The sequence below is a fragment of the Oncorhynchus clarkii genome, chromosome 17 (assembly GCF_045791955.1).
Source record: "Oncorhynchus clarkii lewisi isolate Uvic-CL-2024 chromosome 17, UVic_Ocla_1.0, whole genome shotgun sequence".
Taxonomy (NCBI): domain Eukaryota; kingdom Metazoa; phylum Chordata; class Actinopteri; order Salmoniformes; family Salmonidae; genus Oncorhynchus; species Oncorhynchus clarkii.
The window spans coordinates 54,075,413-54,091,696 of NC_092163.1; the positions used below are offsets into that span (position 1 = coordinate 54,075,413).

Genomic DNA, 16,284 nt, shown 5'->3' on the forward strand with positions numbered 1-16,284 from the left:
GATATCACCATTGCCATTGATTCTAAGCAATGTTGTGCTGCTATTTTTATTGACTTGGCAAAGCTTTTGATACGGTAGACCATTCCATTCTTGTGGGCTGTCTAAGGCGTTTTGGTGTCTCTGAGGGGTCTTTGGCCTGGTTTGCTAACTACCTCTCTCAAGGATTGCAGTGTATCACATCAGAACATCTGTTGTCTCAGCCACTGCCTGTCACCAAGGGCGTATGCCAAGACTTGATCCTAGGCCCACGCTCTTCTCAATTTACATCAACAACATAGCTAAGGCAGTAGGAAGCTCTCTCATCCATTTATATGCAGATGATACCGTCTTATACTCAGCTGGCCCCTCCCCGGATTTTGTGTTAAAACGCTCTACAACAAAGCTTTCTTAGTGTCCAAAAAGCTTTCTCTGCCCTTAACCTTGTTCTGAACACCTCCAAAACAAAGGTAATGTGGTTTGGTAAGAAGAATGCCCCTCTCCCCACAGGTGTGATTACTACCTGAGGGTTTAGAGCTTGAGGTAGTCACCTCATACAGGTACTTCGGAGTATGGCTAGACAGTACACTGTCCTTCTCTCAGCACATATCAAAGCGCAGGCTAAGGTTTAATCTAGACTTGGTTTCCTCTATTCAATTCAATTCAAGGGCTTTATTGGCATGGGAAACATGTGTTAACATTGCCAAAGCAAGTGAGGTAGATAATATATAAAGTGAAATAAACAATAAAAATTAACAGTAAACATTACACATACAGAAGTTTCAAAACAATAAAGACATTACAAATGTCATATTATATATATATATATATAGTGTTTTAACAATGTACAAATGGTTAAAGGACACAAGATAAAATAAATAAGCATAATCATCAGCATAATAAGCATAACCTCTATCTTAGGCCTCACTCCCCCCTGTCTGGGATGTCTACTGCAGCCCTCGTCCTCCACCCGTTCTGCCAGTCACATTCTGTTGGGGGTCCCCAAAGCACACACATCCCTGGGTCGCTCCTCTTTTCAGTTCACTGCAACTGGAGCGAGTTGCAACAAATTCTCAAGCTGGACAGTTTTATCTCACTCCATTCAAGGACTCAATCATGAACACTCTTGCTGACAGTTGTGGCTGCTTTGTGTGATGTATTGTTGTCTCTACCTTCTTGACCTTTGTGCTGTTGGCTGTGCCCAATAATGTTTGTATCATGTTTTGTGCTGCTGCCATGTTGCTACCATGCTGTGTTGTCATGCGTTGTTGTCTTATGTAGTGTTGTGTTGTCTCATCCTATATTTATATTGTATTTATTAATTTGTATTAAATCCCAGGCCCTGTCCCCACTGGAGGCCTTTTGCCAGGACGTCATTGTAAATAAGAATTTGTTCTTAATGGACTTGCCTAGTTAAATAAAGGTTGGATAAATAAATATATCGTAATTGCTCCTCTTTCACCCCAGCTGCTAAACTAACCCTGATTCAGATGACCATCCTACCCATGCTAGATTACACAGACGTAATTTATAGTTCAGCAGGTAAGGGTGCTCTCGAGCGGTTAAATGTTCTTTACCATTACCAACATTCGGCCACCAATGCTCCTTATAGGCCACATCACTGCACTCTGTAAACTAGTAATCTCTGTATACCCGTCACAAGACCCACTGGTTGATGCCATTTACAAACCTTAGGAAACCAAATTTGAAGAAGACAATGGTCTTATCACTGGCGGAACGATCACAACCCATAGGAATCCCCACCCAGTTAACTTTAAAATTAAGCCCTCAATATTCATGCTAAAACGAATTACCTCGCTCAAGGGCCGCTGCCATGCAAACGGCTACCTTTATTTTGAAGCACACTTAGCGCCATGTGATATCTGATCACATGACTACTAAGACAAGGAAGTGAAACATCTCTAAAAGTGTGATGATGATCGTTAGTGCGGGTGAGGTGAACATAAGCAGATGAGTACGTAAGAAGCTAGCTATGTGATAATAACAACCGTCGGTGTGGTGTGATTGCACATAAAAAAGGTATGCTGTGAAATACGGATGACAATCGCTTTGAAGACATCACAACACATTGTTTTGCAGGTCGATAAAAGCTTTGCCTGATTTCGCAGACCGTAATCACAGTTGTAGTCGTACCTCTGGTCGTAGGCTACCAACCTTAACTAAACAGAGACATTGTGCAATAAAGGTAAGTCATTTTTTACCTGTAGGCTATATACGGTTCAACCATGTCAGCGAACTGGCCCGAGAGGATCTCCGCATTCTTGCGCAGCCCGTCCCAGTTCTTGTGCAGCACGACATCGGACATCTTCCTCGCAGAGGTCCTGCACGAGCTGCGAGATGACAGGGCCAGTGACCACATCAAGGTACATTACGTTTTCAGGGCACAATTATTGTATTGAAGCCTCCCGAGTCCCTTCCTATGTATCCACAGGAAGTTCCAGAGCATTTGCTATGGAGGAAGGCACTTTCATTATTAAAGTGTTTAAAAGTTAAACCATTAAACTGCATTATGTCCTGTGTTCCGCCTGCCTCAGGTCCTGCTGTTGTCCCCACTACTTGAGCACCCTACTCTGCTGTGCCCCTCTGTCTTTGTGGGCGAGGAGACCGCCCTGGAGCTCATGTCTGTGTTTGCCCAGTGCTCCCCCAAATCCCTCCCGCTCCGCTGCCACCTTCTCCTGGCCCTCACCTCCGTGCTCCTCTGCTCCTGCTGTGTTAGCTCACACACCAGCGCCTCCCAAGACTTCCTGGACCTTCTCTTACAGATGGCCCAGGACACCAACGACGCACAGGCTGGGGCTGCATTACACCCATTGAGGACAACAGCCTGCGACTGCCTTAGGGAGCTAGAGGCTTGCCTCCCGGGCCTACTATCCCAACGCTTGGAGCTCCTGAGCAGCCTGAGGCAGCAGGAAAACTCCAGGCTTCACCAGGCCTACACGGGGCTCCATGCCCTGGCACTGAGGAATGCTGTGTATCTGCTCACCCAGCAGAAAGAGGCTGGGGCTGGAGACCTGAAGGCTGCACTGGGGAGCAACGAGGGGTTTGTGTGGGGGGAGGGTGCAGACTCCGCACACCCGAACTCTGAGTCACACTCAGACTTGGCCCTGTTCTCGCCCCTCACTCTGGGCACCATGGGAAAAGTTCCTTCCCTGCAGACGGGCCTAGACTGTAAAGAGCTGAGATCGCTACTCTCCTCCCTCTTAGAGGAGTCCTACCTGCTCACATCCCTATCCCAGGCTGCCCTGCTGCGACGGCTGGTGGAGGTGCTTGCCATGGTGCCCGCAGTCTCCCCAACGATATTCAGGGCACAGTTGCTGCGTCTATTGGGCACATGCAAGGTTAGTAGCAGTCTACTTTTCTAGGATGAGTTATGGAAGAAATAGCAGATTATCCACAGATCTAACCATGCTTGTGCTGTGGTAGAACATTATCAAACCTAGCTGTAAAATCTTAAGATTTATGACCGCATTGTTTAATCTCGCTTGTTGTTGCAGGTGTGTCTTCTTCATACCACTCTGCTGATGAAGGCTGCTTTCACAGACAGCCTGTTCAGCGCAGAGGATGAATCCTTCCTTCTAAAGCGTCTCGTCGGCCTGTCCCAACACCCCCTACTGAGCACGCCTGAGAAGCTCTTCTACATTGACTGCATCCTGCACTTCCCAGAGAACCGACCTATCAGCAGTGGCGACGAGAGCCTGCCCGTGCTCTTGACCCCTCGGCTGGCCGCAGCCCTAGTGCCCACTGTGTTCAATGATAGTGTCAGCATGCTGGCTAGACTGAACCTACTCTCTCTGGTCTACCTGGAGGAAGGAGAAGAAGATAAGGAGGGACAGGGGGGGAGAGGCCTGGCCTACCTGTACGATCACCTAACCTCCCTTCTCCGTATCGTGGAGAACCAGGCCAGTAGGGAGATGGTGGTGACCTTCTTCAGGGCTTCCTTCCTCTTCCTCCTTCACTTCTGCCACGTGGAGCGCTACTCTGAGGACCTGTCTCAGAGGCTGTGTGACCTGTACCTCAGACGCACTCGGCTGGCCCCTCACCTCATCAACCTGGCTGACCGGACCCAGGACCGGCTGGAGGAGTCAGGCTGGGCTGTGGCACTGCTTAGAGCCCTGCAAAGAACCATCACAGAGGCCCCACTGTCCCAGCTCACCTTGCAAGACCTCCGCTGGCACCTCAGGATCCTGGCCCGTGTGGCAGAGGAAGGGGAAGTCCTCCAGAGGGCCACTCTCAACTTTCTGCTGTGCGTCATCACTTCCTCTTCATCCGCGCTGTGTGTGAGCGGGGACTGGCGTCTGGGGAACAGCGTGCTGGGGGTGTGTCGACGCCTGCTCCTGCACCCCAGCTTAGACTCCCTTCTCACACCGCTGGCTGATCTCCTACAGCACCTTACCTGCCATTATGGTGAAACAGACATCCAGGACCACGCCCGCTTGTACTACACCCTCCTCACCACTCTTTCCCAGGAGAAGCTGGCTGGGGTGTTAGCACAGAGGGGAACAGAAAGGGGGCGGCAGGCCAAAGTGCGCTCGCTGTCTGCCATCATGGGCGAGAACGAGGAACTGACCAGCGGTCTGACCGTGCACCAGACAGAGCGACCGCTGCTGAGGCTGGTCAAACTGGACAAACATGAACCAGATGAATGCAGACCAGAGCATAAACCAGACAGTGAACCAGCCTGTGAGACTGAGAGTTCCCCAGGACAGGGTGGGATAGAGGACTACAGAGCCCAGTTCCAGAGTTCCAGCTTCGCCTCTGAAATCACCCTCCAATACCACCTCACACACACTGGAGTTCACGACCCCCATTTCGACAAGCTCTTCAGCATCCGCTTGCACTTTGATCTCACAGACGGCCACTATGAGGAAGTGAGTGACATCAGCGTGCCTTGCCTGTTCAGGACCAGGAAGCCCCCTACAGTGAGGCTGAGGCTGAAGCCCAAGCAGCCGTACCACACCACCCTGAGAGCTAGCGCCATCTTCACCACGGAGGACGGCCTCTCCTGGCACTCCCCGCTGGCAGACCTACATGTGGCCTTCCCTGAGGTGTTTCTGCCCCTCCTCACACCCCTAGGGTGGGCCAGGGAAAAGAAGCAGAGGGTGTTTGAGGGGATCTGGGGTGAAATATGCTCAGGGCAGTCTGAGGGGGATTTGACCAACACTGCAACTAGCCTGTTCTGTGATCAGTTGGAGGATTCGGCTGTGGGTGAGCTGGTGGAGAAGTACTTTCAGAGATATCTGGTCTCAGACTTGGATAAAGGCAGGTGTAATGTGCTCTTCTTCCTCCCACCCCAGTCTCACGTGCTGCTGAAGGTTATCACAGAGGAGGATGCCGTCCAGGTTCATATTGCTACAGACAACTGGAAGCTTCTGCCTTATATTAACTCTTATCTAGAGGACATTACCAAAGAGATTCACAGCACACAGCAAGTCAATGGTGATGTCTGATTCTGAAAGTGGTGGGCTCCATAAAAGAGATGGCTTGTTTTTATGAAATAATGCCCTTTTAACACTTGTCTGATTTCAGTGCTTCCTTTTGTCTCTGCTTTTGAAATGTTGCGTGATACATTTACTTATGACAATATGTTTCGAAGCTGCACTCAGTAAACTGATAATTTGAATCATGGATTTTTGAAAACATTTTAATTTAACTTGTAAATAAAGTCAATGTGTGACTGACTTCTGCTTGTTAACCTCATGCTTAACACAAACATTCCATACTTAAACATTTTATTACAGCTGTACAATCATTTTGCAGGTCCCAAAAAACAGAAGATTATTATTAGAGATGGTCATTGGAGTGATCTAGCAGAACAAGAATTTTCCATTGTGTGAAAAGGAATATGCTTTAATTTAAGGAAGTAAATCAAATGCATTCCTTGAAAGACCTTTGGTGCAAAACTGGAAAGTATTTTGAACCTTGAATTGGTTCCTAATGCTATTGTACATGGGGTATTTCCCATTTGGGCAGTTTGAAGACTATACTCAACTGTCTTTGACACAACAAAACAGTTCTGTATGACTAAAGTTTCACATTAAAACCCTAATGGGACCAGATTTACTGAGCTTGCCTAAAGGTTTGTGCCAGATGAATAAGAACTAAATGAATTGTTTTACAATACACATTTGCCTCCCAAGTTAGCTTATGTTTCTCAAGCTATTAAATCTGCCCCTGTATGTCCATTAAGACCATTTAATGCCACTCAATGTGGCCTCTTTAAGACAGTCCTGTTCCAGGTTGCAGCTCTACTTTGAGATGTTCTCAAAGTTGGGCTCTAAGCAAGGAGGCAGGGCTGTCTGCTGGCTCAGGATTTTGTCCATGATGGCGATTTCAGCGTCCTTCTTCGCAACGTCATCTATAGGGGTCCAGGACATGTCGTATTGAAGCTTGAACGCACCACAATGCTTGTGAGGGCAGCCGGCACCCCAGTCCTTCAAATGAGAGATGGGTGAGAGGCCATTACGCAATTTCATAAAAGAAGCCAAAAAAGTATAGTGGTGGGTCTGCATAAAAAAGTACTTCCAGCCTTACTCCACTAGGCTTTTCTGAAGAGAGATATTTTAGTGGACCTACACCAGTTATTGAGTAACCAGTAGAGTAAATATTAGCGCCATCTTTTGCTAAAAGGGTTATGGGTTTGGCAGACACCCAATGGGCCATTTCGTTCCTATATTCAAATTAAAGTGGGACTATGTTAATCTTCCTATATCCATTAAATGTTCTGTGTGTGCTACTGTGCTTACACAACCATGCTGTGGCCAATGCATGTGCACAAAAAGACCCAAGTGGTCAGTCAGCACCACCTCTAACCGGCTAAAGAGAACATTATCAACTCCCTTCAGGGTCACATGCAGACTGAGCATCTAAATGTCCAAACTCATATCATTATGCGCCACATGGTGGTAGACGTTCTGTAACAGTTACTCAATCTTTCAGCTGCTGTATGTGCTGGGGGCTTTCCCGGGTGATTGACATTTTAGAAGTGTTGCAGATGGAAATGTGACGTGATCTTTAGGAGTAGAGTAATATCTCAACGCTCCAAAGTATTGTGCCCTGCTGAAAGCCGCCCAGGTGTGATGTACTTACCTGAGGCGAGAGGATAGAGAAGTATTTCTGTCCGGAGGGCCGCTCGTACAGGTAATACATGTTCCCTGGCTTCTTGACTACATTACATGCAGCGTGGTGCAGCTCAGCATCCTTCTTGGCATCCTCTAAAACCTACACCAGAGAACAAAATCATTCAGATCAAACCAACTTGCATCACTAATGCTACTTAATTCTTTCCCTATATCAATTACATAGATTTGTTACATAAAGTCAAATATAAGCCATCACCTTTCTGGCTTGTTCCTGCAGGTATCTAATTTGATCAGCAATGACTGTCAGTCTGTTGCAGGCGTTGGCTCTGACAAAGTCATCTCCCTAGGAACCAAACAAGGTTAATCTCAAACAGAATGTCTTCATCATTATGAAACATTCTTTATGGGGCCACGTCAAACCAAAGTTAAGGTTCAGAATAGCTCAGTTGGCAGGGGAATGCTCCTGGCAACACCAGGGGTTTGTACAGTGTCTTGCAAAAGTATTCATCCACCTTGGCGTTTTTCCTATTTTGTTGCATTACAACCTGTAATTTAAATTGATTTTTATGTGGATTTCATGTAATGAACACACACAATAGTCCAAATTGGTGATGTGAAAAAATGAACTTGTTTTTTTAAAGTCATAGGTATTCACCCCCTTTGCTATGAAGCCCCTAAATAAGATCTGGTGCAACCAATTACCTTCAGAAGTCACATAATTAGTGAAATAAAGTCCACCTGCGTGCAATCTAAGTGTCATATGATCTGTCACATGATCTCAGTGATCTATATATACACACACACACACACCTGTTCTGAAAGGCCCCAGAGTCTGCATCACCACCAAGCTAGCAGTACCATGAAGACCAAGGAGCTCTCCAAACAGGTCAGGGACAAAGTTGTGGAGAAGTACAGATCAGGGATGGGTTCTAAAGAAAATAATCTGAAACGTCGAACATACTGCAGAGCACCTTTAAATCCATTATTAAAAAAGGGAAAGAACATGGCACCACAACAAACCTGCCAAGATAGGGCCGTCCACCAAAACTCACAGCCCAGGCAAGGAGGGTATTAATCAGAGGAAACAAAGAGACCAAAGACAACCCTGAAGGAGCTGCAAAGCTCCACCTCAGAGATTGGACTATCTCTCCATAGGACCACTAAGTCGTACACTCCATAGAGCTGGGCTTTACTTAAGTGGCCAGAAAAAAAAGCCATTGCTTAAAGAAAAAAATAAGCAAACATATGGAGCCCAATAAGCAAGATGTTTGGTGTTTGCCAAAGGGCATGTGGGAGACTCCCCAAACATATGGAAGAAGGTACTCTGGTCAGATGAGACATTTGAGCTTTTTGGCCATCAAGAAACTCAGTCTGGCGCAAACCCAACACCTCATCACACGAGAATATCATACCAACCGTGAAGCATGGTGGTGGCAGCATCATGCTGTGGGGATGTTTTTCCATCAGCACGGACTGGGAAACTGGTCAGAATTGAAGGAATGATGGCTGGTGCTAAATACAGAGAAATTGTTGAGGAACACCTGTTTCAGTCTTCCAAAGATTTGAGACTGGGACGGCGGTTCACCTTCCAGCAGGACAATGACCCTAAGCATACTGCTAAAGCAGCACTTGAGTGGTTTAAGGGGAAACATTTAAATGTTTTGGAATGGCCTAGTCAAAGCCCAGACCTCAATCCAATTGAGAATCTGTGATATGACTTAAAGATTGCTGTACACCAGCAGAACCCATCCAACTTGGAGGTGGAGCAGTTTTGCCTCGAAGAATAGGCAAAAATCCCAGTGGCTAGATGTGCCAAGCTTAGAGACATACCCTAAGAGACTTGCAGCTGTAAATACTGCAAAAGTTGGCTCTACAAACGTGACTTTTTTTTGGGGGGGGGGGGGGGGGGTGTATGCACGCTCAAGTTCTGTTGGTCTTATGTTTGTTTCACCAAAAATATTTTGCATCTTCAAAGTGTTAGGCGTGTTGTGTAAATCAAATGATACAACCCCCTCCCCCCAAAAAAATATTTTATGGCAACAAAATAGGAAAAATGCCAAGGGGGGTGAATACCGTCGCAAGCTACTGTACATGAGTCTGCTTACTATGATCATCCTTATCATTATTCCATTAGGATCATTGCAATGCCATTCATTTAATTACCCTCTGTACTTGTGTTGCCAGAGCAACCAGGTCCATGGGGTCTCCCACCCTGTTGGTCTGGTAGGTGCTGACTAGTTCCAGCCCATTGGGGTTGCTGCTGCTCTCCACCAACTGCACTGCAAACACACAGGGACACTTGAAACTTGCATAACACAAACTGAGGAAAGGTGACAAAGCTAGACATTTTTGTGAAGCTTTCTGCTAGTCTAGACTACATGGATTTACTGATTGCAACACCCATTTACGTAGGCCTGTAGTCTTAAATGTCTGTCCTCCCCTCCACCAATAATCTCAGCCAGACTGACTATAATACATAACCTGCTCCACATCTCATGATTTGAGTGACTTGTGCCTTGCTTCCTGACCTGCAAGCAAACACTTTCTGTTCACGTTTAGCAAAAGCCAGCTGCTAAAACGTAGGCAAAATTGCTGACACCGAACCAGGTGTATGACGGTGGAATATCCTATTGTAAAATGTGAAACTGTAATGTAAAAAAAGTTAGTGTTAAATAAAAATTCCCTTTGAATGTGACCAGCTAGAACGAATAGTCGAGCTAAAAGCCTACAAGAGTTCTAAACTACAACAATGAATCAAATGATACTTAAGTTAACATTCCATTCACACCCTATACAGGACATTGATTGAGAACAATTAAAAATTACTATCAATGCTAAACAGCAGGAAGTCTTACCTGTGGTTGTTTTGTCTGGTTGATTCGGGAGGCTAACTGTCCTGTCCATTTTCTTTACTGTAACTAATTTGGTGTACAATGTAGCAAAATGCTCTCAGAAATAACCAGTTGCAACTGGAGCTCAGTAATAGGTTTTGTAACCGCTGTGCTGTGTGAAAGTTTGACTGGCCAGCAGGGGGTTGTTTTAAGGTCTTGCGTCTCCACCTACCTACAATAGTAGGCCATTTAGTTGCCAGTCTGAAAATGATTACAAAACGTTATTTCAGTATAATTGTTGAACAATTATAATAATAACAATAATTTAAATATCACATTAAACGCTAGATATAATTAATTGCCATGCTGGCGGATGTTTATTGTCATTATTGAGTGAAAGGGAGACTTTTATTGTAGGGCTTAGAACACAGGGGAAGGTGTAACTTGTGTAACAAAATTGTTACATACATACGCTATTTTGGAAGGAACGTGGAGAAAGATCTTATGAAATTCAATTGCAGTGAAATATATAATGCGTGAGACCGAAATCCTGCAAAGTAAACAACCAATAAAAAACACAGAATGAGGACCTGACATGAGTGTGGTCAAGACTCATGACTGAGACTGGTTTGGGAACGTGGACTGTTCCCAGACAGGAAAAAAATATTTGCTGTTTATCACTGCAGAGTGCATGCTCTTCTCTCCTAGGTTTCAATGCACATGTAGTAGAAATCTACTTTAAAATGGAAATGTCGAATATTAGGGATGGTACATTCTGACAGGCCTAATTTCTCAGCCTATTGCAAGAAGGCTACATGTAGCCTAACTGAACATATTAGTCATTAGTCATTTTGGGACAATAGGTCGATAGGCTATAAGGGAGCTTTGGCTCTTGACGAGGTTGTGCTAGTTTTTGTTATTTTTCCTTCAAAAAAAGTTTTATATGGCTATACAGACGAGTATGGCACAATATGGGTGTCACCTTATCAACAGAACATTCCAAATGATGCATTTAAACCCATAGGTGTATTGTGACAGATTCGGGTCCAGGTCATGGACACCAACATTTATTTTGGTTGTGGGTAATAACAAGTGTCAAAAGTCTAGGTGAGGTCAGTCACACTGCACAAAAATAGATGGGAGCTGTTGTCGAACCAGCTGTGGGACGACTTTTTCTTGAGCAGATGGTCTGGCCGGAACATAATTATATGAGGGGCCTGCCATATACACATTCACAGTTGTATATGCTCCTCTGGTTGCTTCAGCTTTGTGAAAAGACAATATTTTATTTAACTAGGCAAGTCAGTTAAGAACACATTCTTATTTACAGGGGCAGAATGACAGATTTATATCTTGTCAGCTCAGGGATTCGATCCACCAACCTTTACAATGCTTTAACCACTAAGCTACCCCCCTTGACATCATATGTAATTGACTCTGACCTCCAGAAACTTTGTAACAACATTGAGCTGACTGCAAATGTCCCCTCTCAACCACAAAGCTCTTGATGACCTACACCAGGGATCATCAACTAGATCCAGCTGTGGGACGACTTTTTCTTGAGGGGATGGTCTGGCCGGAACATGATTATAAATATTATTTTTTTGGGGGGGGGGGGGGGGGGGGGGGGGGGGTTTGAGAACCTTATGTTCTCCAACACTTGTAAGGACTTGCAATTATAAATGTCCAGACATGATTTACAGGTTGAGTATCACATTTATTTATTGTAATAATGTGGGATATTTATCATGTGGAATATATTACCTTCAACCTTTATTGAAGTTGTATTGTCAATTTGGTAATTGGTAGGGTTTGTGATGCATTATGGGTATTGCTACAAGAATCTTGTCATTGCTTTGTTTGTTAGACGAGATGAGACAGATGAACAGGCAATTATTGAGTCTGGGTTTTCATTTGAGTTTATTATTGCCTACTTTTGTTAATTGTCGTTGTCACCCCCTGACCTTAGAGAGCCGTTTTATTTCTCTATTTGGTTAGGTCAGGGTGTGATGTGGGGTGGGCATTCTATGTTTTGTATTTCTGTGTGTTTGGCCGAGTGTTGTTCCCAATCAGAGGCAGCTGTCTATCGTTGTCTCTGATTGGGAATCATACTTAGGCAGCCTGTTTTTCCACCTTAGTTGTGGGTAGTTGTCTTTGTTAGTGGCCTGTAGCCCTAGTAAGCTTCACGGTCGTTTTTATTGTTTCTAGTTTTGTTGGCGACATTTAAAATTAAGAGAAATGTACGCTCACCGCGCTGCACCTTGGTCCGGTCATTTCCCTGACGACGTTGGTGACAGAACTACCCACCACAAACGGACCAAGCGGCGTGGCCGGGAGGAGCAGCGTTTTCTGGAGGAATGGACATGGGAGGAGATCTTGGAAGGCAAGGGACCCTGGGAAAAGGCTGGAGAGTATTGGCATCCAAGGGAGGAGATAGAGGCGGCGAAAGCAGAGCGGCGGCAATACGAGGAGTTGGCACAGCGGAGCAGGCACGAGAGATTGGCTGAGTCAGGTTGGAGACCTGAACCAACTCCTCGTGCTTACCGTAGGGAGCGTGGTACTGGTCAGGCACCGTGTTATGCGGTGGAGCGCACGGTGTCTCTAGTGCACGTTCAAGACTGGGCTTTGGCTGGGCCACTCAAGGACTTTCACATTCTTGTTCCCAAGCCATTCCAGTGTTGCTTTGGGTGTATGCTTGCAGTCATTGTCCTGTTGGAAGTCAAATCTTCAACCCACTATAAGGTCGTTTGCACTCTGAAGCAGATTCTCATCAAGGATTTGCCTGTATTTGGCTCCATTCATTGTCCCCTCAATCCTTACCAGTCTCCCAGTCCCTGCTGCTAAAAAGCATCCACATAGCATGATGATGCCACCATCATGCTTCACGGTAGGGATGGTGGTAGACGGGTGATGAGCTGTGCCTGGTTTCTCCAGACATAGCGCTTTGCATTCAGGCCAAAGAGTTCAATTTTTGTCTCATCAGACCACAGAATACTTTGCCTTATGCTCTGTCTTTCAAGTGCCTTTTTGAAAACTCAAGGAACTTCTGAGGAAAGGTTCTTCGCTCAGACTGTGCTGTCTTCTGGAGTAGTAAAGGCCTAGTTCACTAATACTGTTGGAAAAAACACGACTGGAGCAGTGGTGTGAAAAGTACTCAATTGTTATACTTGAGTAAAAGTAAATATACTGTACTTTTAAATTAATAGAAAATGACTCAAGAAAGGTAAAAAATCCCCCAGTAAAATACTACTTGAGTTAAAGTCTAAAAGTATCTTGTTTTAAATGTACTTAGGTACAAAACAAACGTTTTTAAAAAAACAAAAAAGTATTCAACTATCATACTTGAGTAAAAGTAAATGCTTTACATCAAATTCCTTATATTAAGCAAAACCAGACGGCACAATGTTCATTATTTTTTCACGGACAGACTGGGGCACACTCCAACACTCCAAAATAATTTAGAAATTAGTATTTGTGTATAGTGAATCCGCCAGATCATAGGCAGTAGGAATGACAATGCGTTATATTGATAGGTGCATGAATTGGACAATAATTCTGTCCTGCTTGAGCATGAAATATAACATGTACTTTTTGGTGTCAAGGAAAATGTATGGGAGTAAAAAGTACATATTTTCTTTAGGAATGTAGTGGAGTAAAATTAGACAGAAATATAAATAGTAAAGAACAGATACCCCCAAAAAACTACTTAAGTAGCAGTTTAAAGTAGTTTTACTTAGACCAGTATAATAAAGGCCTAGTTCACAAAATGAGGCAAATATATATATATATATATATATATATTGTGGTATCCCAGGAGGTCTACCCCAGGGGGTGGTAATAGAGGGGAGGTATGTGATGCGACGTTGGCTCCCTCTGCTGGGAGTACACGAGCTGGGCACCCTGACACGGATAGCTCCACGAGGAGGTAATTAGGGGAAAGTGCCAACCAGCCGGGGAGGCCACATAAAAGAAGCACTGTGGCACACAGTGAGAGAGAACCCGGGAGACACAGAGCCAAAGCTGAGAAGAAGGACCGATTTTCTTTGTTATGTCTATTTTATGGCCTACTAAAGTTGTGTTTGCGGACTAAAACCTCCCTGTCCCTGTGTTAATCTCTGCACGCTCAACTCAATATCCCACAGTTTACCACATATGGTGGAGAATGCTGGCAACTCAGCAGCTTTGGGTGCCATGGGGTCGAGAATACGGAGATTACCAAGGAGGAGCTGGTGGCTCAGTTTATCCTCAGCCAGCAGAAGCAACAGGCTCTCCAGGAGCAAGCACTGGAGGAGCAGCACCAACAAAACCAGACTGGTAGCAGAGATTGCCCAGTTGAAGGTTGGGATGGCTCAGGAGTCTGACTCGAATCAGTTCCTGGCTAAGGGAGGAAGATGACGTGGAGACGTGTTTGTGCACCTTCGAGAGGACGGCTCAGAGGGAAAGATGGCCCAAGCCCAAGTGGGCCAGCCTGTTGGCACCCTACCTCCCCGGGAAGTCCCCAAAGGCCTACTTTGACTTAAATGCTGACCAGGCCATGAATTATGAAGGACTCAAACGTGAGATCCTGAGCCGTTATGGATTCAGCCTCGCATGCCGTGCACAACTGGTCCACAACGGGGCCTTTTACCCCACCCTTTTCCCCCGTGCTCAGGTGAGCGACCTGGTGCGTATGACCAAGGGCTGGCTACTGACGGAAGTACCGTCACACCCGATGATCGACAAGCTCGTCCTGGATCGATACCTTCGGGCCCTGCCATACGAGATGAAGAAGACGTTGAGCATGCAGAACCCCCAGAGCCCTGAGGAATTGCTGACTGCTGTGGAAACTCACCAGAACACCCTGGACCTGCTGAGAGGGGCCCGGGCGGAGAGAGGGGATGGGGCGAGGGGAACGAACAATACAAAGAGAGGCGAGGGGCTGAAGGGGGCGAACCAGCTGAGGCCGTGAAGCAGGAAGGAGGGTGACCTAAACCGACTATGTCGACCGCTGCTGGCCCTATATCAGAGATGCTGCTATGAGTGCGGTGAGCCGGGACACCTTGCACGGAATTGTCCCGGCTGGAAGGGGGTCATGCCCTCCGCATCCCCCAGCTCGGGGGTAACCCGGATGGTGAGTTGTCACCTCCTGTTGCCCGGAGTGCCAGATCACAGCTCTGAGGGTACATTATAGAAACCCTTTGGTTCCCTTGCCCATTATAGGAGTGCCATTTGAGCGGGTGGCAATGGATCTGGTGGGTCCATTGGTGAAGACCGCGAGGGGACACCAATACATCCTGGTAATCGTGGATTACGCCACCCGGTATCCTAAAGTAATCCCGTTATGCACGGTGGCAGCAAAAGGTATCGCACGGAACATTTATTTAGCTGGATGTGTGTTCCGCGGGAAATTCTGACGGACAAGGGGACTGCATTCATGTCTCGTATGATGAAAGATGTCTGCAATCTATTACGAATAAAACAGGTAAGGACAAGTCTGTACCATCCACAAACGGACGGGCTAGTTGAACGCTTCAATAAGAACCTAAAGCAGATGCTGAATTAGGTCATCGAGAGAGACGGGAGAAACTGGGACCAGCTGCAGCCCCACCTGATGTTCTCAGTGCATGAGGTACCCCAAGCCTCCACTAGGTTCTCCCCCTTTGAGCTCTTGTATGGCCGTCGGCCCCGCAGACTGCTGGACCTAGCCAAAGAGGTCTGGAAAGAGCAGCCGACCCCCCTCCCCCTTTCACATTGTTGTAGAACATGTGGAGGAGATGAGGGAGAGGATGATGGCAATTTGGCCAATGGTGAGGGAGCACATTGCACAGGCGCAACGCGCCCAGGAGTGTGTCTACAACTGGAGGGCCCAACCGTGAGAGGTCCACCCAGGTGAGAAGGTCTTGGTGCTGATCCCTACAATGGAGAGTAAATTCCTGGCTACATGGCATGGGCCATACAACATTGTTGTGCGGGTAGGCGACGTCAATTACAAGGTCCGCCAAACGGGGTGGAGAAAACTCCTCCAGCTTTACCATGTGAACTTGTTGAAGAAATGGCATGCACGAGAGGCGCTGTGCGTAAAGTGGACCTGGCCACAGCAGAGCCTGCCCTCTGTCGAAGTTGCAATGGGGGAAGACCTCAGCCCGACCCAACGTCAAGAGCACAGAGAGTTGGTCCAGCAGAATACGGCCGTGTTCTCAGAGGTGCCGAGGCGCACGGATCTTGTGGAACATCTTATCCACACACGTCCGGGAGAAAAAGTGCGTAAATGGTCATACCGGATACCAGAAGCCCGGAGGGTGGCGGTCCAGCTGGAAGTGACGACAATGCTAGAGATGGTGATACTGGAGGAATCCCACAGTGAGTGGTCTAGCCCTATAGTGCTGGCACCTAAACCG

At 46.4% G+C, this 16,284-nt stretch overlaps 2 protein-coding genes across 2 annotated transcripts; one reads left to right on the forward strand and one right to left on the reverse strand.

The window, feature by feature from the left end:
• Positions 1–1,867: 1,867 nt before the first annotated feature.
• Positions 1,868–5,675, forward strand: LOC139371125 (adaptor related protein complex 5 subunit beta 1). The gene is made up of 3 exons (XM_071111207.1): positions 1,868–2,360; positions 2,532–3,335; positions 3,492–5,675. The coding sequence occupies exons 1-3, from the start codon at positions 2,223–2,225 to the stop codon at positions 5,442–5,444; spliced, it is 2,895 nt and encodes a 964-aa protein (XP_070967308.1). The 5' UTR covers positions 1,868–2,222; the 3' UTR covers positions 5,445–5,675.
• On the reverse strand, positions 5,623–10,104 carry c17h1orf50 (chromosome 17 C1orf50 homolog). The gene is made up of 5 exons (XM_071111208.1): positions 9,932–10,104; positions 9,240–9,355; positions 7,333–7,419; positions 7,084–7,215; positions 5,623–6,428 (listed from the first exon to the last, which is right to left on the reverse strand). Exons 1-5 carry the CDS (start codon positions 9,978–9,980, stop codon positions 6,243–6,245), a joined length of 570 nt encoding a protein of 189 aa, XP_070967309.1. The 5' UTR covers positions 9,981–10,104; the 3' UTR covers positions 5,623–6,242.
• Between the last annotated feature and the right edge of the window lie 6,180 nt (positions 10,105–16,284).